This window comes from Frieseomelitta varia, unplaced genomic scaffold (genome assembly GCF_011392965.1).
Source record: "Frieseomelitta varia isolate USP_RPSP 00005682 unplaced genomic scaffold, Fvar_1.2 scaffold_249, whole genome shotgun sequence".
Classification (NCBI taxonomy): domain Eukaryota; kingdom Metazoa; phylum Arthropoda; class Insecta; order Hymenoptera; family Apidae; genus Frieseomelitta; species Frieseomelitta varia.
The window spans coordinates 313010-339533 of NW_025109978.1; the positions used below are offsets into that span (position 1 = coordinate 313010).

The 26524-nt window shown below is 39.1% G+C and overlaps 1 protein-coding gene and 1 long non-coding RNA gene across 2 annotated transcripts; one reads left to right on the plus strand and one right to left on the minus strand.

Annotated features, from left to right (window-relative positions):
* Positions 1-228: 228 nt before the first annotated feature.
* Positions 229-20188, minus strand: LOC122528362. The gene is made up of 3 exons (XR_006306552.1): positions 20127-20188; positions 19971-20033; positions 229-314 (listed from the first exon to the last, which is right to left on the minus strand). It is a non-coding gene; the product is annotated as an uncharacterized LOC122528362 (long non-coding RNA).
* A 334-nt stretch (positions 20189-20522) lies between these two features.
* Positions 20523-25292, plus strand: LOC122528374 (transcription activator MSS11). The gene is made up of 4 exons (XM_043653432.1): positions 20523-20651; positions 21351-21453; positions 21519-21716; positions 21795-25292. The coding sequence occupies exons 2-4, from the start codon at positions 21358-21360 to the stop codon at positions 23442-23444; spliced, it is 1944 nt and encodes a 647-aa protein (XP_043509367.1). The 5' UTR covers positions 20523-20651; positions 21351-21357; the 3' UTR covers positions 23445-25292.
* The last annotated feature ends 1232 nt before the right edge of the window (positions 25293-26524 follow it).

Genomic DNA, 26524 nt, shown 5'->3' on the forward strand with positions numbered 1-26524 from the left:
CAGGCAAGAGGCAATAGTCGTAAATAGCCGGCTACCTACTTACTCGAGAAGCGCGCGCGAGAGACAGAGAGAGAGAGAGAGAGAGAGAGAGAGAGAAACGTGGTAATTGTTTTGCCAATGTTGGCCCCGTTGTTATTGCAGAGGGTCACAGGGGACCCTCCGTGCGCATCGTTCCAACCACAGGCACACTGGACGATCCATTCTGTCAGCAGGATCTTCTTAGATCTTCCGGGATTCCTCGTTTGTTCCGCCGATCACGATTCAATAACCTCGCGACAATCACGATAAATCTTCACGGTGATCCTCCTTACGACCTTTCCAATATCGATTGGCGAGTACAGTGTTATTGCAAATGGAAAGAGAAACATACGGTTCGAGAAAAATGGCCTATCTCGAGTTATTATCGGGAATGTTGCAGAGACGCACACCTCGACTGATCAGATTTACGTGGCGGATACTAATTGGAAAATGTGATCAATGAGAAGTGTTGAAATTCGGTGTGCCTGGACTTGAGAATTCTCGGTGAAAATGAAAATTCTAAAAATCCAACAGTCTTCTTCAGAGGATTGAGAGGATCCGAGAGGATCCTTTTACAAAACTGAAGCAAAAATCTTCCAATCCTACAAGTCTCGGGCGAAAGTCACGGACTGTTGCTCAAAGTGGACGATGCACGATAATAATTTGAGAACGTACGATCTTGGAACTGAAAATTCTAAAGATCCAGCAGAGTTTTCTCAAAGAAGAATCTAAAATTCTCTTCAAGAATCAAAATTGCTTGAAGTTTGGCAAAGTTACTAATTGCGACATCTCTGATCTGGACGGTCCATTAATATTTGTAACATATGCCATATTCGTTCTTCTATTGTTTTATATACTTATGTGTGTGTGTGTGAACCCGACGCATAACCATAGATCGTCACTGTTCATATTCCATGTTAGAGCGTTGTATGGAGGAACGCGTGCCCAAACGATTGTGAACAATATTAAATATTTAATACAGTAATATAGATACTAAAAGGATCTTCGTAAACTCTGCAACCAGCACAAAACTAAAGCCAAAAATCATCGAATCCCGTAAGTCACGGGCGGTTGCCCAAAGTGGATGATGCACGAAAATGGAGTCGCGCGGTTCGTACGAGCGATGGGCGCCGTATATTTCCAGGGGGCGCCGTGAATTTCCGGTCGTATCTCGATACAATCTTCGTCGTGGTCGCGAGAGCAGAGATTCTTCTCGATCCGTTCGAAGACTCGCGGCGGGAAGACAGCGTCAGGATAAGAAGAAAAAAAAGAAGAAGAAAAGAGACAGAGTGGACGCGTAGAAGAAGAAGAAGAAGAAGAAGGAGGAGGAGGAGGAGGAGGAGGAGGAAGAGAAGGAGGAGGAGGGATCGAGAGTGCCGAGAGAAACAAAAAAGAAACACGCTACACTCTATAAATACGAACGGGTAATTGATTCAGTAATAACTAACTCAACCGAGCCAACGTGAGGCGTCCTCTCTCGCGCATTCCTCTCTCTTTCTCTCTCTCTCTCTCTGTTCCCTTCTTCTTCGTTTCCTCATCTGTTTCGTTCAGGACCTTTTCTTCTTCTTCTTCTTCTTCGTTCTGCCTCTTTCCACCTCCACTACGACGGTCTTGCGTGTTCCACGCATAAATATGTATGCCGGTAATAATATAAGCAGCGACGGTGGTGGTGCTGTTTGGGGAGAGGCGCTTTCGCGTCGCAGGACCCCGGGGTACCATACGTCACGCCCTTTTTCTCGCCACGGTGCCACGACGACACCGTTATCGATACGTACACCAACGGCACACAGATCTCGAAGATCAACGAATACACGACTGTGTCTCGAGCTTTTGGACACCCGGATGTTTTCTTCTCTCTTTCCCCCGTTCGTTGCGTCATCGGCTCGGTGTTCCCTACCTCAACGCGACTTCCGTTCGTTCAGAATCGCAATTCCGGTCCGTTCTTTCCTCTCCTTCTTCGCGAATCTTCGCGGATCCTCTTTTGGAAATTGCAACTCTAAATCTTCAGACACCTCCTATCCATTTTTTTCATTCTTCCGGAGTAGAAGGCTGGCTTCTCATTTGGAGCGACGGAGGGTTAATGTATATTTGATTCGTACAAGCTGGATACTCTTTCGAAGTGTATTGTCGCAAGCATTTATACACTTTATTGAAAATGAAGCGTAGAACTTCTATTACATTTGCCAATTTTTACTAGTCTAACGACCGATTAAATTGGCCCGTGGATTTATTGGATTTTCATCAGTCCAAGGATATTTGAATTTATTCAAACACTTCGTGGTTGATCCACGAAGAACTAATGATCTCTGTAATTCCTTTATTTCTATTAACATCGTTCACCTTAGTTACACATTTAACCATTTGCGCTGGCAATTGATTGCGGACCATAACGAGTGAACAAACCGTATACAATAATTCGTCTTCTTTTTGAATTCATCGGTATATCACTGGATAGAAATTACTAATAAGTAATAAATTTATTACTTTTTTTTTTTGCCTGAGTTGTACTTAAATACACTTAAAACTGAGATAATATTGCAATTTTGCGACAAGAAAATTTTCGACGTGCGTGGCACGTCATTCCAGCGCGAGAGGTTAACGGCAACTGATTACGGACCATAACGAGCGACCAAACCGTATACAATAATTCGTCGCTTTCTTTTTGAACTCGTCGGTATGATAATACTGGATAATACTGGACAAAAATTATTGGGAATTAATAAATTTATTATTTGTTTTTCTTGGGTTATACTTAAATACACTTAAAACTGTGAAAATATGCAATTTTGGGACAAGAAAATTCTCGATGTGCGTGGCACGTCATTCCAGCGCGAGAGGTTAACGGCAACTGATTGCGGACCATAACGAGCGACCAAACCGTATACAATAATTCGTCGCTTTCTTTTTGAACTTGTCGGTATGATAATACTGGATAATATTGGACAAAAATTATTGAGAATTAATAAATTTATTATTTATTTTGCTTGGGTTATACTCAAATATACTTAAATCTAAGATAATATTGCAATTTTGCGATAAGAAAATTCTCGACGTGCGTGGCACGTCATTCCAGCGCGAGAGGCAACTGATTGCGGACCATAACGAGCGACCAAACCGTATACAATAAGTCGTCACTTTCTTGTTGAACTCGTCGGTATGATAATACTGGATAATATTGGATATAAACTATTGAGAAGTAATAAATTTATTATTTGTTTTGCTTGGGTTATACTTAAATACACTTAAAATATGCAATTTTGGGACAAGAAAATTCTCGACGTGCGTCATTCCAGCGCAAGAGGTTAAACTCCCCCCTCGATCGTTCTTAAAAGCGACGACAATAGTCGTTAATCGGTGTTTCACCGCCATTTGCGAAGCAAACTCATCGAATCGACTAAACGATAAACCGTCCATCGGCTCACAACGTGAGGTGAAAGAAAGAGAGAGAGAAAGAGAGTGAGAAAGAGGGAGGGGGAGAGCCAGACCAGGGGTAAACCGGCGTTCCCCGTCAGCACCCATAATTCTGTATCAATTTGTGGGTTAACCGATAATTGCGTAACGCCATTCATATTCCAGCCGGCGCGTATTAATTCGCCAGGCCCGTCGTATTTCTTAGGCATCCGGCTGGAACCACCCGTCCCATCGTGGATGGCGCGCGAGGTTAAACTGTTGGCCGGGGCTGGCCAACAACCCCGCTTCGTTTTCCCCGTGCTTTCGCCGATGCTTATCTGTTATCCGGCCACGAAGACGAGGAACCATTGGCGCGAGCAGAGGCTTCCTAGAGCCGCCACCGTGCACCACCTCGGACCAGGCAATTAGAGTTACAGGATGCACGGTTATTATCCGACGGCCGCCGTACCGAACCATATCGCGAATATGTTGCATACACGTGCTAACGAGACACGACCACCGGCTTGATATATGTCCACCGGGTAGAACGATATCAGAGGAGGGATTTTTCACTTTATTGTGAAACCTGTGTTTGTGTTTTATTCACTTTGCGAATACGGCGAGTAGAAAGGGAGGGGAGAAGAAGGATTGTAAATATTTTAAGCAAAGCGAAGAAAATCCTCTAGATGGATCGGTCAGCAGCGATAGTTTCTGATTTATTCGGGATTTTTGATTTTATCGTTGACGACGAGAATTTTGACTGTGATAATTTTTGGAGTGGGAAAATGTGACTTTTTTCCAAGTAGAATGAGTTGAAAAGGACAACAGGGTTTTTATTAGGATTTTTCATTTTAATATTGTTGCAGTAAAGAAGGAGGAGAAACAGAAGTTGCAAATTTTAAAAGTTTGACGGGGCAATGGGTAGTTTGTTATGGTAATTTTTAGATTGGGAGAATATGTTTTCTTCAAATGGAATGTTAAAAAGGACAACGGGATTTCTGCTGAGATTTTTCACTTTAATATTGTTACAGTAAAAAGATTGCAGATGTTAAAAAGAGTAATAAGTATTTTATTATTGTAACTTTTGGACTGAGAAAACGTGGTTTCTTTTCAAATAGAAATAGTGTCAGAGAAGGACGACCACGATTTTTCACTTTTACAGCTTTTGTTACAGTGAAGAGAAATAAGAAGGAAAAGTTGTAAACGTTTACAAGTTAATAGATAACAGTGTACAGTACGTATACCAGTGTAATAGATTTTTAGATTCACAATATGTTCACAGTATCAGAGAGAAAGGACGAATTTTTACTAAACATTAAATAAGCAATGAAAATGGTAATTTCATGTTCAAGATAGCAATTTTTCGTGGACGAAGGAAATATGATTTTTTTTTTTTACCACCGAAGGTACTTTCCATCTCGCTGTCTCGCGATATTTCGTCGATCGAAGTAAATGAGTATCCCCTCGGATAAGCTACGCGCGTTTTCGTAGAAACGAGCCGCGCAAAAAGCTGCGTTAACGCGTCGGTGTTCATCGGCGAGAAGTTGAAGGGATAGGTCCTTGGCCGGTTATTTTTCGGCAGGGATTTACGAGGAACTGGTAGCAGTAATATCTGCCAAATGTATAATTAACGGCGGGCCGGCAGGCTGCACCGAAAAATGCTGAAATTCGAGCTGCCATTGGGCGCGGTCGCTTCTGGGACGAGTGATTTCGTCGCCCCAGGGCCGGTCAGAGCATTCCGCGATCGATCCGCCGATCGATTGTTCTGCCTACCTTCTGTTACCGATTGAGAGAAACACCAATTCCCAAGTACCGATTGATCACTCGGAGCCGTATCGTTCGTTTGAACGAACTGACTTTTCAGTTTGTCTTTCAAACGAGCCAGCTGATCCATCGAGCGTCGATATCGCGAAGGAGAGGAATCTCGAGGAAAATCGGTGAGTTTCAATTGCTACAGTTTACAGTTGCGAAATATCCATCGTTTAATTTAAATATTTTAAATATATTATATTTAAGTATCGTTAATTTATGTATAGTTTATGTTTAAATATTATATTATTATGAATATTTAAATATTATATTTTTGTATATTATTATATTATTATATGTATTTATATTATTACAAATATTATTGAAATATTGTATTTTTATATATTATTATATTATTATAAATGTTTAAATATTATATTTTTATATATTGTTATATTATTATATATATTATTATAAATATTATATTTAATATTTGTATTATTACAAATATTTAAATATATTATTTTTATGTATTATTATATTATTATATATTTATATTATTATATTATTATTTATATTACTTATATTATTATATTATTATATATTTATATTATTACAAATATTTAAATATTATATATTATTATATTATTATATGTTATATATATTATATATTATTATATTATTATATGTATTTATATTATTACAAATATTTAAACATTATATTTCTATATATTATTATATTATTATAAATATTTAAATATTATACGTTTATATATTGTTATATTATTACATATATTATTATAAATATTATATTTAAGTACCTATTGTTCCAATAATTATTACTTGTACCTCGTAACATTTACTGTAATTATTCTGTTCGTAATGAATCATAATTAGGAAAAATAGAAAATTCCAAGGAGACGAAACTATTAGAGGTATCCCGCAAGTGATGTCGTTTTCCTTCGAATTGCCATCTGGTGATTACCACTTAGCTTAATAATTTAAATAAAGTGAAATTTAAACAGATAGACACTACTTACGGGTACCCCTATTATTGAGTCTAAGACAGCACGTTGAAAATTGCACGTCTATACCTCTAGAACTGTCAGAATTCATATCATGCCGCCGGTATCGGTGGTATTTCCGCTGCATTGGAGAAAAGAAAAGTCGTCCAACGCGAGGATTGTCGAGACTGACTTCTCTCGATCGCAGTTTCCTGGCGACAGGAAAGCGAATTCGACGCGCGATGGATCGAAAATATACGTGCAGTGCAGAGGGGGGACTCATTAGTCGGTGGTCGCGACGGTGACTAACAAGAAACGAGGTTTCAGAGAGAACCGCTCTGTGGGAAGCTCGCGAAGTTTGCGCGGCGAACGAGAGAGGAGAATCGAGACGGGAGTAGATGGAAGAGGGGTGAAAGCGAGAAAGGGAGAAAGACAGAGAGAGAGAGAGAGAGAGAGAGAGGCTCACTCCGGCAAAATTGGTGTGGGACTAGGTGTTAAAACACGGTAATTAACAACGAGGAACGCCGTGGAGAACCGACGAGGACGAGAGAGACCACCTTCGGCCGCTCTCTCCGGTGGCTACCAAGATTTACTGCCAAATGGCAGCGTATTTATGAACTACGCCTGGCCGCAACCACACAGAAGGGACACGTACAGCCCGTGCACGTTGCTTGTGTAATCACACGTACGAACGAAGACACGGCCCGGAGGGAATGGCCATAAGGGCCGACCGGTGGAGTGCTAACCGGCCATCGATCATGTTTCGTGGATAGTTAGGAGCCATGAAACATTCATGCACGATCGACCACCCATCGCAGCCTTCGTCTTTTCGCTCCAACGGGCAAACGCGCGACCCAGCCCATGGTTTCTATCCACCACGAAAATCCTCTCCCTGAGACTGACTTCCTCGGGCCTTCTCGCGATTTCCTTACAAAAAGAGAGAGAAAGAGAGACTGGTTCGATTTTCGAGCGTTGCACTCGGATCTGACAGTTAACGAAGGAAACACAATTGATTGTGAGACACAATTGAAGAGAATGAAGAAGTTTGATTAGCAGAACGAGTTTAATTTAATAAGGAGTGTAATTAGTGAACTGAACGCGTCATCACAGGTAGACGACGTTTGATGCGATAGGATACGCTTCTCTGTCGAGAATAAAATTGGATTGAAAGAGTTTCCAAAGTTTCTACTACATCTTGAAACATCCGAACTTTGGAGAAACACGAAAAATCCTAAAAATTACGTTAAATCCAACCTTAAAACCCGCTTCAGCAGAGAGGGGACATCCACGCCGTCCACGGGCGTATTCTCAAGAAGAGAACGACGTCTGGGAACGATTGTCGCGAGAACGAAGCGTGATGAACGTTTGTTCGTTAGCGGGGAACAGGCCGGCGATGGTAACTCTTTCAAACGGACGACGCGACGGCTACAAACGAGACCTGTTTAGACGGTCTCGAAAGAGCGCCGACAGCGTGTGTACGATGAACGACCGCGGAGAAAGCCCAAGGAACGAGAACGAGGACGAAGCCGCGAGTAGGTAAAACAAAAAAAAGGGGAAGGAGAAAACTCGGGAGAGAAAAAAGGGAAAAAGAAGGACGAGAGAGGGGAGAGAAGAGAACGAAGATATGGACAAGGTGTTGGAGAGACGAGGGAGGGGCGAGGGATGAAGAGGAGACGAGGGAGAAACTGCAAAGAGAGACAGAGAGAAAGAGAGAGGAGGGAGGCACGTCAGACCCTTGGGCCGTCATAAACAATAGCAAAGAGTAATTGATTCTCTAATAACTTAACGCGCCAGCACGAGGTGGCCACTAACAGCCTTAGGTAGGCATAATGTATTATAGCCGGCAACAACTCGACTGCCAAGGAGAGGAGGCTTCGACGAGCACGGCCTACGAGCGCCTACGAGATTTAAGGCTCCGTGCCAATAATAAAGCAGCCACCTTGGAAAATGGCAAGACCTGGCGAGACTTGCCGGTCTCGCAGCCGCTTTACACACCGAGGAAACCAACCACCACCGGAGCGCCTCTCGCGACGCGAGACCAACACGATATACGATCTTCCGACCGGGACCTTTCTTTCCACCTTCTTTCTCTCTTTCTTTCTTGCCTCTTCTAGCGAGAATAAAATCTGATTTTGTCAATGAAATATTCGACGTACGTGTGTATATTATATGTACATGTATATGTGTATATATATATATATATTACACGTGTATATATTATATGTATATGTGTGTATATATATATTACACTTGTGTATATTATATATTTATATTATACGTATATGTGTGTGTGTATATTACACTTGTGTATATTATATATTTATATTACACGTATATGTGTGTATATATATTACACTTGTGTATATTCTATATTTATATTATACGTATATGTGTGTATATATATTACACTTGTGTATATTCTATATTTATATTACACGTATATGTGTGTATATATATATTACACTTGTGTATATTATATATTTATATTACACGTATATGTGTGTATATATATTACACGTGTGTAATATTATATATATATATATATATATATATTACATGTGTGTATATTATATATATATATATATATATATATATATATATATTCGAGCTTTAAAATATGTTTCAGAACTTTTTTTTTTTTAGTGGTTAAGATGGACTTTTCTGTCTTAAAGAATAATTGGTGTTATTCTATGTAGATGAGAGATGAAATAGCGATAAGAGATTGAGATTTGCAAAGATTGCATATTTTTATTGGTCTAGAATTGTTGTTTCTATCAAATTCTAGAAAAGTTCAAGAAACACTTTATTTTAACTTCCAACGCACTTTCGCCCAAAACTGAACTCCAGGAAAATTTCCAAGTGAACGAATTCCAAAGGGAAATAAAGAAATGTTATTTCTATCAAGTCCTGCAGAGGTTCAAGACGAAATTCTTCGCTACAGCTTTTACCCTTTTACGCTCAAAATTGAATTCCACAAGAATCCCTATACGAGAGTGAATTCCAAAAGGAAAAGAAGAATGTTATTTCCATGAAGTTCATCTGCAGAGGTTCGAGAAGAAATACCTCGCTACAACTTTCACCCTTAACACACTCGAAATTGAACTCCGAAAGGAAACGAAAATTCCAATTCACTGAACTAATAATTTTCTGCACAAAACATGCTAACGTAAGCCCGAGGCAAGTGAAGTGTTCGTGGAGAATGGTTGGACGAAGCCAGCCATCGCGAGCCAAAAGCGACGAAAAGTCGCGTGGCCAGCGGCATTGCTCGGAAAAGGTTGAGGAAGAGTCGCGAAATAAAACCGAAATAAAAAAAAGGTTGAGAGCGGGAGGGGGGGGGGGGTGGAGGTTTGTGGTGGATCGCGTACGGCGGCACGACGCGGCCTGTCATTAGGCCCGATATATCTCACACCGGCAACAACACATCGCAAACAAGAAATGACATCGAAGCCCCGGCTCTCGCGGCCATTAACGCGTCTGCGCGTACCTGCAACTTCGTCGAACGCCTTCTCCACCCTTGCCCGACGCCAACCCCGCGAGACAAACGCCGCGGTGCCTCGACAATTCGTGAGAAATCTCACGGTACCGAGGCTCGTACACCTCAGCGTCATACGCTGTCTGTCTAATCTTTTCGACTGTGATTATCTCACGACTTCGAGACGATAACTTTTCTACCGGTTTCACGCTTTCTGTTTTCTTATATAGGAAATTTTTTTCCAATCAATGGATTCTCGCTTGTTGAAAAATTACCCTATTGATGACCACGTTTGATTAAATTTGTAAATCTGTAAATTGTTATGCTCGAATCTTGACTCAGTTTTAACAGAGAGATTTGAATCCAACGCAAGACTGAAACAAGAAACTGCGGCAATATTGATTTAATTAATTAATAACAACTAATTAATTTAATATTAATTTAGTAAAACTTGAAGGATTTAAAAATTTGAAATAAATGGAAATTTAACAAATTTGAAGATCATTAGTAACTAATTGATTTAATATTAATTTAGCAAATTTGAAGGATTTAAAAATTTTAAAAAATAGAAATTTAACAAATTTAAAGATTATTAGTCATATATAACAAAAAGATTATTAGTTATATATAACAAATTTAAAGGTTATTAGTTATAAACTAATTAATTCAATATTAATTTAGCAAACTCGAGAAATTAAAAAATTTAAAAAAAATAGAAATTTAATAAATTTGAAAATTATTAATAACTAATTGATTCAATATTAATTTAGCAAACTCAGAAAATTAAAAAATTTTAAAAAAATAGAAATTTAACAAATTTACAGATTATTAATAACTAATTGATTTAATATTAATTTAGCAAGCTCAAAAAGTTCAAAAAATTTAAAATATAGAAATTTAACAAATTTAAAGATTATTAATAACTAATTGATTTAATATTAATTTAGCAAACTCAAAAAATTTAAAAAAATAGAAATTTAACAAATTTGAAGATTGTTAGTAACTAATTAATTCAATATTAATTTAGCAAACTCGAAAAATTAAAAAATTTAAAAAAAATAAAAATTTAACAAATTTGAAGATTATTAATAATTAATTGATTCAATATTAATTTAGCAAACTCAGAAAATTCAAAAAATTCAAAAAAATAGAAATTCAACAAATTTGAAGATAGAAGAATGCCATTTAGTCGAAAGAGTGTAAAAAAGATACAAAATGCAGTAACAGATATAGCAGGCAATATCTTACTCCTTTTCAATGTCTATATTTCTCTTTTGCGATTCTCCTTACGATTAATTAATAAGTCCTGTTTGTGGCATAATCAATCGCGATGGAAGAAAAATAAAAGATCTCGTATCTCGCGACGAACAGAGCGGTCGCGTTCTAAACGGGGAAGGATAATTTAATTTCGAAATCTTTTTCTTCGCGTTAGATCTGGTTGCACCGATAATTACAGAGACTCCCTCGCTTTCGCGAAGCCAGCAGCGTGCCCCTTTGTCCGCGCGAGTCTGATTTCCAGGCGAATCAATTTCTTTTTTTTTTTTTTAATTTATTCTCACGCGCAACAGACACACGATCCGTTCTCCGAAAACCGATCTCGAACCACCGGCGACAAACCGAATCGATATCCGCTGAATCTTTTTTTCGAAAACCAATTGCCTCTCCCCGAAAACGCTCGAAACTTGGCGATTTCGTTTTAAAATGGGGATAAAAGCACGCTTTACGCGACACCAGGGCGTCTGCGAAAAATTGTCCAATTTGAAGAATATCGCGTGGCTTGTCAGATCATAGTATTTTGATACGTATAAAGGAACAATATTAAAATACAAAGTCAACTGCTGCTTGTATTTTTACTTGAGAATATTTTAAAATTCAAAAGACCCTACACATCTACCCTCGCAAGTATGTATATTTACTTACTTGTTAACAAAATTCCATTCGAAACGAAATATCTTGTTTCACTTAAATCCGAGGGATATATCATTTGACCATATCCTCGGTTTCCCGCAGAATTGCGTTGTATATTTACGATTACTTGTAAAAAAAAAAGTCTGTGCCTTCCAACTGGGAAATAATTGAACGACACCGTGAAAACAGAGAGGATCGGAGGAAAAGCAGGATTCGGACGTGCGTGTCTAACGCTTTTCGACAGTTCCCAGAGGCAACCGCGCCGCCATCGCGGTAACCACAAAGTTTCAATAAGGAGGCACCAGATATAAAACCACTATGTCGTTGGTTCAGTATATAGGATGATCGGCCGTGTAAAGCCGGCGTATAAGATAGCACGAACGAGCGTGAACGCGAACGCGCGAATAAGGTGTACGTCAACGTGACTAAAGAGGCCTCGTTACCATAATCGTCGATGCGAAGAGAGAAAGGTGGCCAGCCGGTGTATTCTTAAATCTGGCAAGCCAACACCTAAACACGGTCATCATCGCTTTGCGGTATAATAAGATCACACCGTGCCAGAGCTCTGAACGAGCCGCTCGTGACCCTCGTACCTGCGATACACTTAGGCCACCATATCCCTCTCCTTTCTTCCTCTTCGTCATCATCATCTTCTTCTTCTTCTTCCTCCTCTTCTTCTTCTTCTTCTTCTTCGTTTTCTCCATCTTCCTCTTCATAGCATTTTACAACTTGCCTTTCCAACTTCGTCTTCTTTTCTCTTTCGTTCCCCTCTAACCCGACGGCCCCTAAAGGCAGGGGGAAAGAGAGAGAGAAAAAAAAAAAACGAAACAACGAAGCAAGAAATTATCGGCGGTTTAAAGATGATTTTCTCCACGGTCGACGCCTCGCCGCCTGCCCCCTATACACATGTACTTTGTTCCCCTCGTTATTAACCCTATCTTCGAACGAATCACTGTAATACGCCTGTAATGTGTGACAATTCCGGTGATTTGTATCTGGTTGCTCGCACGCGGAAGTTACACGCCGTGTCCATTCCGCGTATGTACATATGTATGTATGTATGTATGTATGTGTGCACACGCTCGCGAGAGGTTATAAAGATCCGTAGCATCTTACTACACTCGCGCTCGCTTGAAATTTTTTTCATCGCACGAGGAAATAACCATCCTCGATAACGTAGATTATTTTCTTTTTTCTTCTTCTTCTTTTTTTGATAAGGATATATTTTTATCGTTTCTCTGGCTTTGGTTTTTGTCAAGCCAGGGGAGAAGAATCGAAGCCTGTATATTCGAGAAAGGGCACGGTTCGTTAGGGTGGAACAACGAGAGAGAGAGAGAGAGGGCATTTGCATTCGGATAATTTGGATGTCACAAAATTTTACGAGCCGATCACCCGGTACCTGGTGGGTACTCGATACCCACGGCACGTCTCTCGCAGCCAACCGACGAGGACGGAGAAAGAAATTATCGGCGATTTAAAGCTGATTCCCTGATCGGTCGACGCCTCCTCGGCCCGGCATACACCGGGTACTCCGTAGCCTGGTTATTACGGTTATCACTTTCCAATCACTGTAATACGCTCTTAATGCGTGACGATTCAGATGATTTGTGTGCTCCGAGAGGGGAGAGAATAAGTGGCCGGTCGAAAAAAGGGGGCGGAGAGGGGGATGAAGAAAATGCGAAAACGCGCGAGCTGGGCTCGATCGTGGGTTAAAGAGGGATTTCAACGTGCCCCACGCGTTACTGACTAGACGAAGTAGGTATGTTCCTGTTTCTATATGGCCGGGATCGCGTAACTAAATTTGAGAGTCACAGAAATTTTGATAAAACTGAGAAATTCCTGGACCGAAAATTAATCGAAAAACCACAATGTGGCAAGAATTGTTTTCGAATAAATTTCCTTTACGATTTGTTATCAGCAAATGCTATAATTCGTAGTTTATTGCTAGTTTACATGCCCCTATATATAGGGGTCTTTATATATCTCCAAGATCGCGGAAATATTTTCTCGAGTAAAGTGGGAAAGTTTGTTGAAAAGGAAAACCCTGTTCTATACGACAATTTTCAAACGTTGCGCTCGCGTTGAACGCTCGTGCGCATACGTCTGACGCGCATGTATCTCACGCGCATGCGTGATCCTTGCAGTGGACAGATTTTATTTTTGATAATTTGAAACATAGTAGAACTTCGTTTCACCGAAATCGAATCGATTAATTGTGAGTCTTAGATATGCGAAATTGGTCAACTTCTGTTATCCTTATCCACTATATCTCGTTATTCAAAACAAACAAATAAAAATAGAATATGGAGAAAGCTGGAAAGCAAGAAACCTTTATTATTCACGCTCCTCAATCATCCGAATAATTTGCTCGGATTTTTAGTTCAAGGAATTTCCGAATGATTTTTAAAACGATGGAGACTTTTTTTATCTGACGAAGCATGTTCCTCTTTTCATTATCATTTTAAATATTGCACGCGAATCTAACGTGACCTAACCTAATCTGGTAATTAACCCTTTGCGCTGGCAATTGGCTTGCGGACCATAACGAGTGACCGTATACGATAACTTGTCGCTTTCTTTTCCTTTTGAACTCGTCGGTATGTTATCACTGGATATATATATAATTTATATAAAATTTTATTTTACAATTTAAAAATAATTAATAATATTTACATTAATTATTTTAATAAAAATATTTTAATATTATGCTAAAATATTTTAATATTAAGCTAATTATAAGCTTTTAGGTTCATACCCTGACGATAAATTAAAAAAATTTTTATATAATTAAATAAATTTTTAATTGTTATATTATTTATAGGTTAGATTTAATTTATTTTATCTATTACTTGCAAATTAATTGTTTTTTTTTAAACTAAAATCCAAAATTTTTAATTATATATATATATATATACGTATTATACATATAAACTAAAATTAAGTAATATGTCTGAAAAAAATATATTTTGATAAAATATTTATATATAATTTATTTATATTATTATTAAAAATTTTATATCAAATTATTTTATAATTAAAACATAATAATAAATATTATTTTTAATGATATTAAATTTTTATTAATCTCTTTATCAACTCTCATAAAACTGAGAAAATGTTGCATTTGGGACAAAAGATTATGACATCGTTTCAACACCAAGATGTTAATAAAGAAAAGCAATCTAGAGTACATCTTTTATAAAGAAAAGATCCTCTCTAACCTCGGTCTCTCATTCACTATGCATTTATCAATAAGATATCATTTTTAAATATTCTGTGTGAACTATTAGATCAACGGTGGATAAATATACTAAAAAAAAAAATTAGTAAATATACTAAAAGATATTAGTAGATAAATCCACTATAAATATTAAAAATTCAAACAGAATACAAAAATAGAAGACAGCATGTTGGAAAGAGAAGGTCAGCGAAGGAAGGTAAATGATTGGAAGGAGGGGGAAACCCCGAATCTGACCAGGTGCACGGAATACCCCACGTACGTGCCCTCATTGGCTTGTCTGGCCGTTTAAACGAACCTCCTTGCGAAAAATTAATTGACATATCGATCGACGTCGATACGTGTTCCATCCACCAGGCTTCTCGTTTCTGTTACTACTACGTAACAAGACCAGAACGAAATAATAAATACCCTCTTTCCTCCTCGATCGAGAAATCAAATAAGACGAAGAAACAATACAAGAAAATAAATAGAAAGCAAAGAAAAGTTCCTCCGAAATGAAAATTAATCACTCAAATTCCAAGCTCTAAGTTTGTTTTATTCGTTTTGGTCGTTGACGACGAGCAAGAAAATAATTATATCTATACATGGTACTGAACGATGATAATGAAATGAATATTGGTTAAATATACTTTTGATAAGTAAAAATTATATTCTCATGGAGAAGCATGTATACGATGTCACTTGGTTTATTTTAAAGGTATTGACTCGTAAACTCTCATAAATTGGCAAATGGAAGGAAAGTCCGTGCGTCGAGAGGTTAATAAAAATCCCGAAAAATGGATCAGAAAATTAGCGGAATATCTGTTCGGACACGAAGGGTACGTAACACGACCTTTAATCGCCTCCTCAAATCAACGAAAACGAGCATCGAACATTAATATGTGCTCTTATGCTTTCGGGACACGGAGATACTCACGGATAGAGGGTCTTCCCTGACTCGCTGTAATTAATTCACACCTACGATCGTTCTGAGGTAGATCTCCTGGGTGGAAGCACGAAAGGAGGGAAGAGTAAAAGAAAAATCGGAAAGGTGGTCCATCGACTGAAATTCAACGACGCGCGTGGAACGAGCACGATAATAAAAATATGACTCGCATCGGTCGTGTCGGAGAGTTTAGCGATCTCGTTCGACATTGTTTATCGTTGCTTTCATGCCGCTCACGCATGGCTACGCAACGACAAATACAGGGTGTTCTGAATAATGTGGTGGAGGATGATTTCACTTAGGAAGAAAAAAAAAAAAAAAAATGAAATAAAAGCTCCTCGCTTCGTATCTGTGAAAATTCCTTTTCGAAAATTCATTAGTAATAGTAGAAAATTCTTTTGCTACCATTTTATTTCCTAGGCAGTTAAATTTGAAAATGTCCTTGTAACCAGACTAATTTTTAGATAAACGTGTTTAATTTCCATTTTGCATTCCCGTAGGGAATTGATCTCTGAACGAATCTACACTCGACAATCTTCCGAACTCGATCTTTTTTGTAGAGTTCAACGAAACGCGAGCACCCTGTATGTCGTGGGCACAATGTGCGCACGACGGTCACGATTAGGAACGAACGGTTGAGGATAATATAATAACGAAAAAAAGGCTTGTAGATATAAAAATAAATAGTCAGGGAACGGTGAGGGCCGACGTGCCACACGCAGAGATCACGCGAGACGTGTTTATAGTAATGAGCCTTGTCGTTATTTGTCCAGCGAAAGGGATTTATCGAGATACCTCGTGAGATCTTGTTGCTCGATCTTCTTCTTCTTCTTCTTCCTCTTCTTCTTTTTCGTCGTCGTCGTCGTCGTCGTCGTCATCCTCGTCGTCGTCGTCGTCCTCGTCGTCGTCGTCGTCGTCGTGCTTATCTTCGTTTCTTCTTCTTCTTCTTCTTCTTCTTCTTCTTTCCTGCTCCTCCTCCTCCTCATCTTCTCCTTATTTTCATCTTCATCCTTTCCTCTTTCGTTCGTTGCGAGATGGCCATTCAATTTCTCCCCTGTTGCGGCTTTTCAGACGATTCGCTCGTATGAAAGGTTCGTGTCGCGGCGAGCATTACACGAATTGAAAAATGCGCGTGAGATGCCTCGCGAGCTTCGAGCCGGAGGAGCTTTATGGGGTCTTAAATGAAGAGGGAGATACGCGACATTGTTGAGACGCGTGGTCTCCGCTAATGAAAGACGCCTTTTTACGAGCATGCTGGTTAGTTTGCATAATTAAATTAAAAGAGCCGACGTGAAATATTAAAGTAGCGTTGCACGAGAGAGAAAGAGAAAGAGTTCCTCTCTTTCGTTCTTCTCCCTCACTTCTCACGAGAAACACCTCAGAATGTGTCGGTCTTCGTGCTTTTGCTATTCCTTTCCTTTTTTTTTTTTTTTTTTCTTTCATTATTCGTGCTGGTCGAATTTCAGAATAAAATCTAGAATCTAGATGAAGTCCAACTAACACGAACGTGCGAAATCAACATTCAATGAGAATCATTCAAATCCGCAGACATGAAACGAGGCGAATCGCACTTGTTTGCGAATTTATAAAAACATACAAAAATTGATCTGTCCATTTTGGTAGCTCATTATACATATGTCTGTTACGCAATTTGTCGAACTGTGCAAGATGCGAGACACAATTCCCTCCCCCTCAATTAGAAATTTCGCACGGCAGATGTTAGAAACTAGCTGGATCAGCACCGATTCGATTCGTTATCTCGGATCTGCATCGTTTTTAATTACAGCGTTCGCGCCTGCTAAACAATTATCCTCGAAATCGTCGGGTTCTCTGCGCGCGCCGATCTTTCTTCCTTTCTTTCTTTCTTTCCCTCTTATTTCATTTTTTATTTTCACGAGCCCTTCGGGACGTCGGGTGAGTGTCGGAGAGAGGGAGGAATCAGCCGGTCCGATCCACGGGGCCACGTCTCTCGTGTAATTTTCATCGAGTGGGTGGATACCCATTATTTCGCATTACAGGCTCCTTACCGGCACCGATCGTCCCGTGGAATCGCGGCCCCTATCGCCACTTCGCGTTACGTTCGCACGTCTTCCGCCTGTTTAACACGCTTCCCGACGCCGCGACTTTAAAATTCGACGACCGAACCAATCTCTCTCTCTCTCTCTCTTTTCTGCTTTCTCGACAACTCTTTTGGAAACGTTTACTTTGGAAATATATTTAGAGGTTTTTTAGACTGCTCATCAGAGAATTTTCCTTTCCTACGAGATTTTCAAATGCGCTCGCAGGAAATCCTGCTATTAGCAGCTGGATGTACGAGGAACTGCTGTTGCTTTGATCGATGTAAATTCGAGTGGTGAAACGAAGGATATCGTCTAATAATAAATATTGACATGAAAAGCAAAATACGAAAACGTGTAAAACACATAATAACTATGTACAATAACGAAACCGGTTGCTTTGGACGATAGAGAGGAAGCACGACCGTCGTAAATCATCGTCGCAACAAGATCGCTCTTAAAGTGGCCACAAGGTAGAGTAAATAGTTGACGAGGGAAACGAAAACAGGATGCAAACAGACCAACGGAATATCGTAGCGAAGTTTGCTTAGAGCAAACGCGACAGACTCAACCTGTGCTCAACGTGTTGACGTAATTATAGTGTTCGATGTGCGTTTGACCGAGCAGCATCTTGCAAAGCTACAACCTTGTATTATTTACCTAGGAGAGAGAGAGAAGGATGGGCCGTGATTCGTCGGTAGCTTTCAATTAGCTAGCGAACACCGCAAAAATCCCGATTTAAATTTCATTCGAGTAGGGGAAGGTAGCGTTGTGGTCTCGTCTTTAATGAGAAACGACGCGGAAACGGGACGCAAATTTCTTCCTTCGCTCGAGGGTAAACTTATTTACGGGTCGAATAGAGAGGATAGCGAGGATCGCGAGCGCGCAACGATTCCCATGGTGTCCCATGGTGTGTGCAACGCTATGGAAGAGCGGCAAAAAGCGAAAAAAGAAGAAAAGAAAAAGAAAAAAGAAACAAGATAGAAGAAGAAAACGCTGGATCGACTGGCGAAACACAGCGTGGAACGCGAGCGGCGTGGAAGACTGTAGTTAGCGACTATTAATATCATCGATCGGGATCGATAGTTGCCTGCGAGGCGTCATAATGATACGGTGGAATCAACAGTGCCCCGATCCGATGCTCTTCCGATACCCGGCCACGTACGCACCGAGTGGCGCCACTAACGATCGCCGCGAAATCGCGCACGATCGAGCAACCCAACGATAACTTATTCGAAACGATCGATCGGCCAGTTATCATTCCGCTAATTGCCCGGGCTAATTCATGATAATGACAGACAAATCGGCTAGCGGGTGGGGATGAGCGCGTGCAAACGCCGCCAAAAATCATTGTCGAAGATATTCCGGTAATATTCCTTTTTTTCGTATTTTTTGACGACGTCGCGTTATAAATACACATCAAGAACAATTTAACGGCGTCGATTATGATTCATTGTGGCTCTTTTCTCAGCCTGAGGATCAGATACCCTATTGTATTAATATAAGGTAACATTTTATTATTAAATGTTGAATCGTTAAAATAAAATAATATGGCGGCCTTTTGACCTCTTTAGGGAAATTTGTTATTTAATTTGATAATCCACGACGGGACATATTCAAGTTTTATTCGTGTATTGTTATTAATATTTAGAAATAAATAATTCGTATAATAATATTTTAAGCCAAAATGTAGTATATGCAGCCTTTTTTAATCCTAATCGAAGCTTCGGAGTAAAGGAGAGAAACGGATTTTGAAATTAAATTGGACGATTTACGCGTCATCAGGGAGGATAATTACGTACGTGATGGAGAGTGGTTATTGTTATTCGAAGTTGCGAGGGAGTTTTCATTTGTGCGACAGATGTCGCCAATATGGCGAAGTGCAGAGTACAAATGATAAATATGATTGAAACGCGTGTATATAACGATATGATTTTTCACTCGTTGGATGTAAAATGTTTCCGCGCTCGTTACGGTAAAAATATTTGTACCACTTGAGTGCAATGGTAAATATCACGATTCTATCTGTGGAAAACCGATAAAAATAAAAGCACGTTACAAACACAGTACAAGAAGTACGCGATGTATCATCGCGTGTAAGACGTGTTCTTTGTGGTATACGGTTACTGAGATGGAAAAAAAACAGAACACGCAATAAAAGAATGGTCGTGAAAGTAGAAAAAGATATTAAAAGATGCAAACTTACCCTCTAACTCGACGATGATTATCTGACCAGCAATAGTCCCACGGCATATAACACAAATGAGTGCTGTAACATGTAAAACAATAAATTAACATAATTACCGTAAAGAATTCGTGACGTTAAAAATTGCACATTGTTCTAGTCAATAATTAACATTACCACTGTTATACATTCGAAATTATACTCCAAACACCACGCCACGGGGCGTCCAGCTTTCACAAAAAGTTCGTTACTAAAATGATTCGATTGTTAAATCGAATATATCGATTACTCATCGATTAATTTCTTTCTGTACAATATAATACAGTACAATTACAAATGCTATTGTTTTCTTGAAACAAATATGATACTTTTGATTTTTCGTGATTTTATTGATAGACAAGTCAACAATAATAAAATCGCAACAAATTAAATAAGAAGATAAAGTCCGAGTCTAGGGAATTTTCAGACCGTTTCACACTGGTGCGCCAAGCACGATTTCCGTTTCAGCCATCTTGAATATTTTAGTTCGTTAGTTGAGCGTACAAGGCAGCGTAGCGCCCGTGATCGATTCGATTCGCGCAAACTCCGGAAAAATAATAAACAAAAGGAGCGATGAATCTTTTCTATCGGAGTTGCCCGATAATGTGTCGTATTGTGTCTTTGCTTGTTTAAGTGTTTACACGCGTGGAACGACACTGTGAGGTGAGTTTACGTAACGCAAGACTGTACGTTGTTATTTGAGCACACTGCATCATACAAATAAACCTTCTGCCAATATTTGTCCCAACATTTGCCGTATAAACTTTAAGAATTTTGAGGTTATATTGACAGTCTATGATGGTCGCGTAACAAGAGGCCTTTAACACGTCGGCGATATTGTAGAAATCGTTCAATTTCTGTGTTCAAGCGCGAACTCGCGGAATTTGCGCACGGTGCATTCAATTTAGACATGTTCCTCGTATTTTTCCTAGTATAAAAGTTCGTTAAAAAATAAATTGACCAGAAATTTTGACGCATTCGCTCAAATTGCCATTCGCCACATTTGTTGGTACGAATTTTCAGCCTCCCCTTCTACTGCAGCTATTTACATTCATATCGTGGTGCTTACGTGACATAATTATTGATATCTTTTAACTGATAATTTTCCTCTTTATACTCGTTGATCAACGATATGACGTCGTTTTTCCTTGCTTCCTCGTTTCGGAGATGGAATCTCATTATGAACGTTGTTGTAAAATAATTATAAAATTTTTCAATAAAAGTAAGTGAATAATGATAACAATGTTAGTTAACGATCAATGATAGTTGAGTGTTTGTTTAGAGATGTTTTTGCTTATGTGTCGTTGTGTATGTTTGTAAACAGTGAATTATTATTCTTACTTAAAATATCTTTGTTTTCAGTTCAAAGATGACAGAAGGTGGTGCCACTAGAATGAAGCGCAATGGCGCACGTCTTTTTAAAAATCCTCCCCAACCTCACATGTGTATACAAGATTTCTTACAGGTATGCCTAGACAGAAAAGAACTCTGAGCGAGTTCGAGAAACTTTCAATGGCTTTGTTATTTTAGGGCACTGCTGTCCCGTGTTACGTGAATGTTTTATCTTGGGAGAAGATTACAATGCCACTGAACCCGTCGCAGCCGGTACGATTTTACGGAGGAATGAGAGTTCGCCCACCACGTACAAGGGCAGAGGCAGTAGTGTTCGCGGTAATGGCTAATCCCGAAGTTCTTCGAATTAACGGCAAAAACGCTCAAGATCCAAAGGTAATTGTAGTACACAATTGTTATACTTGAACACATTTATGAAGAACAATGTCCTGCATGGCTCTATTTTTGCTGCAGAAGCGTTCCAGCTTAATAGAACTTTTACTAGACTTTGTGGAAAGGATGAATACAGGCATAGTGTTTATGCGGCAGTATACGATACTGAAAGATCGAGATATTACCGGTGAATTGAAAGAAGTTTGGAACGCGGTGCAAGCGAGGCGAGATATGGAGCAACCGCCGCCGCAGCAAGAAACATGGATCGACGCGCAGCCACCCGTTCCTCAGTATCCTCAATATCAAGATCATCAGCAGCAAGATTACACGTCTCAACCACCGCAGTATCACTCGAGCGTAGCATACGGCAGGGCAATAAGTAACGAAGCTATGCATTACGATGGCTATGGTCATCAACCTCAGAATCCAGTAATCACGCAGAACGATCAGATGTACCAATCCGGGCAATTAATACCACAACAATATCATGGAAACGTACCTCGGATTACGCCGATTTCTTCTAGAGATCGTCGAGATAACATACAGAATATTCCGCAACAAAACTGCCCTGCGTATCCGGCGCCGCAATATCAATTTCAGCAGTTGCCGAGGCAAATGGTACCTCAGTATGTAAATTCGAACGTTCATCCTAATACAGGTCTTAATTACGGGCCAGCAACGAATGCCAACGTTAATCCACCTATGAACACAAATTTAGCAGCACCTTTTCAACAGTATATAACTTATCAACAGCGAATGGACAACGCGATGCACATTGATATGCGCAGAATGCAACCGCAACAGCAGCAGATCATGTGCAATCATGTACAGCCGGTTCCGCAGTATGAGCCGGCGGCGTCGTACAATATTCAAACGACTTCGTCGATTAACGTTGTTAGACTAGGTAGACCGCATATGGGTGTCGCTCAGAAGAATAACGCCAGTAAGAGACAAATGAATTCTCCTACTCATTCCAAACACTCTTCCTGTGTAAATTGCCAGAACAAGGACACGTCCGAGAATGGCGCGAAACCGAAGAGTCCTGTGAAGGTCTTGCAGCGCGAGATACCGTCGAACGATCGGCAGGATGCAAATCATCATATACTCAATGATAATAATAAAGTCGCAGAAAAGGATTCGGTGGAAGAAACGAAGAACGTGCAAGTAACGGACTTAGACGAGTCTGATAGCCAGGAGCTATCTAGAAAGCCAAGTGATACTCACGCTTCTGATACAACGGCAGCGAATACGACGAATTCTGTCGAAGACAGTACTCCTGCTTCCGAAGAGAAGCAACAAGAGACAAAAGGTACGGACGTTCCAAACGGACAAAGTTCATCGGATCAAAAATATTCAAAGTCGAAAGCTGCCGTGACGAAAGGAAACAAGCACAAAGAAAATACGGAAAATAACAGAACGAGTCGGATTGGATTCGTTTCTGATCAAAAGAACGACAGTCCGAAACGTTCACAGACGGTTAATAGCATCATCAAGAGTGTTTTCAAGATTCACCCCGGTATGTCCGGCGAAGAAATGTCAAACAAGCGAAAAACAAACGGACAGGCGAAAAATAATACTAAAATTAATGGCGAGAACGAAGACATACAACCGGGATATATGATATTGAAGAAAGGAGATTCAACCACTCAAGAAGAAATAACGAGCGAATTAGCCCAACTGTCCATTCAAGACTGCAAAGATGCGACCGAGGTTGGTCCCGTGCTCTCGTGATAGTCTAGTTTATAGCTGGTGCTACCAGGTGCTAGCTTGCAGCTAAACAGCAATGAATACAATGTAAATAGATAGATGATTAATCTATTAAAGGAAAAAAGGAAAAAAAAAAGAAGGAGAAGAAGAAGAAAAAGTCACAATGGAAACAAGTGTTAAAGAGGGGGACACGAAATCACAATACATATGAATACAATCGTACCAAAATACTATAGGACGTGCTTTTGCTGAACGCCGTTTATTTTTTGACGAATCCATTCGTCTTCCTTCGCATAATTTTTGACAAGACGGATCATAGTGAAAAGTTTTTCAACTGTGAAACTGGATAATTTTAAGCCGAATTTAGGAAATATCTATTTTCTGTGGGTATAATGTACGCAGACGAACAATAGAAAACAAAAAAAAAAATGCTTTTGAAGAAAGATTTTAACAAGATCTACGCTAGATACAAGTGGAACTTTTAGAAGAGTGATTCCCGTTAAATGTTAAATACGTTAAGGAGTGTTCATAATACAAGTTTAAGCAGCAACGTTAATCGCGATATCCGTTAAACCATTTTTTTTGCTTCCAGTAATGTTTGTTGATAGTGAAGTCTTCGAGTGAAGAAACAAAAATTATACTACAGCCATCGACGTTTGCATGCTGGATGCAAGGAACGAATTTGCAATTTCCGATTATGGATTTGAATAGATAACATGTCTGGAATAGTACAGTTTTTCGAGTCGAAAAAGAAAAACCGAGGAGAAAAACTGACCGATATATCTGGTATTTCAATAACATATGTCATTTAACGTAAAGTATCGAGTCGTTCCCGTAGGTTAGACCAAGAAAACAGTTTCACGATGGAATAACAGCTGGTCATCGCGTACTTACCTTCCAAACAAGCAATTAGTGGAATTACTTTCCGTAATTACCGGGTGGTACAAATCAATACACGTTCGATAATAATAACATTGATTGTAGTAGGTACGTAATAGCTTTTAAGAATTGAACTCAGATTCTCGTCTTCGCATTGATGCTTCCGAAGACTTCGCCTCTTTTATTTTTCATACTCGTGCCGTGAGGTGTCTCGCGCGTGAAATGGGAGATTTCGAACATTGCGTTTAAGACTCCAAAAACAAAACAACAACAAAAAAAATAGATAAATAAATGGAACAGAAAGAGACAGAAAAATTTGTCCATCCGGTACGTATTCTTTGATAGTATCACTCCGTTCTAATATATGCCATAGATTTCTTAATGAAATAAAAGAAGAAAAGACACAGGGCTGCCAAACCTCTCCGCGAGTCATGTCTGGAGGGATATTAACACAAATAATTTATTGATTGACCAGCTTTTTCTCTTTGACTTGTACACGTTATTTTATCGCAGTTTTTGTAGCTTGCCTAAGAGGCTTTTTAACGATTCGCGCAAAGGGAAAAAGGACGGAGAGCCAAAGGAAATGGTAACGGCTCATCTTATCGGTGATTCGTATCAATAGAGATTGGACGGTCAATTAATAAAACTTGGCTTCGTTCGGCCGTGCACGGGTGATGTGTCGGTGCGTTAGTTCAACATCGAATTAAACCACGAAGCCTCTGTAAATTCGACGTGCCGTTTTGCATTCTAAACGTAAAGTATCGCTGCCACGCGAAACGACATCGTCTCCTTATCAATTTATTTAGCATTGTTAGACCACTGTCGTGCGGTGCGTTCTGGCGAATTGCATGCTCTGATATTTTATAGGAATATACCCCGTCATTCATTTACAGTCGATACAATGATCGAGGAACTTTTAAAATGAAACAAAACAAAACAAAAAAAAAATGGCAAGGGAGACAAGAAGAAGACGCAAAAAATACAAACAACGTCGATGTGATCTTATGTAACCGAACTAATTAATCTCGACATCTTTTTTTTGTCGTTCTCCCAATTTTTTTTTTTTCTTTTTTAGATATCGAAAACAAAAAAAAATACTTTTTTTTAATATATAGACCTTGTCCGTATGTTTTTTCTTTTCTTTTTTCTTTTTTTTTTTTTTTTTTTTTTTTTTTTTTTTTTTTTTTTTTTTTTTTTTTTTTTNTAGTGTATTCGAGGTGCTTCGTTAATAAGTCTAAGATCTCAGCTCGTGATATACAAACAATAAATTTAGTCATCGATGGTTATGGCGCTGGTGGGAAAGGACCAATCCGCAAGACCAGGGTGCAATTAACGATTCCCAGATGCCTGGGGGAAAAAAAAAAAAAGAAACGTAGAATTCCAAAAACGAGCTGGTTCTCGAGTGGAAAAAAAGATGTGCCCGATCTTTTTCTTTTTTGTTTATTCTTTCGTTTATTATTATTTTTTTTTTTTCATTCTTTCTCGCTCTTCCATCGTCTTCGGCTTGTATGAAGAGAAGAAATAAAATGAAAACATAACGATAATAATTTGGCGTGTAAAAAACTCATCGCATGCTAACAAGCAAATATTGAAGTGTTTTCACATGTGCGTATACTACGCAAACATGTTACGAGCGCATACACGGGGAAACGAAACGCGAGTATATACATAAACGTGTATAAATATGTGAAAAGGTTTTTTCCTTGGTTTTTATACGACAACGCGTAATACGATGAAGCGTTTACGGGTTTTCGTGTTCAATCGGAGAGAATGATCGAACAAATGATCTATATTTTATTATTTTTCGAAGGAGGAAGAAAAGAAATGAGGAGAAATTTACATTTTATATGAATCAGCGCCGTGAAATGCGTTGCTTTTTTTAAATCATATATTGCTAGTGGCAATTTATCGTAATTACTTTAGCAGTAAGTCTTAAACGCAGCCAATTGTGATTACTGTCATTGTATTTCGTTTTTTTTTTCTCCGTCTTGTTCTATCAATTTGAAAGTATAATTTTTTTTTTTTTCTTGCATACACGATAAGAGGAGCGGATTGAGATCGTCTTGCGTCTCAGATCATTTGGCCAATTTTATTTTAAAATGCTCAAACCGACGATAACGCGTCGAAGAATATTTAGGTTATCAATCCAGGGATCTTATTGATTTCGTCGAGTTTAATATTTACTTCCCCTCGTCCCCTATTTTTTTTTTTTTTTTTTTTTTTTT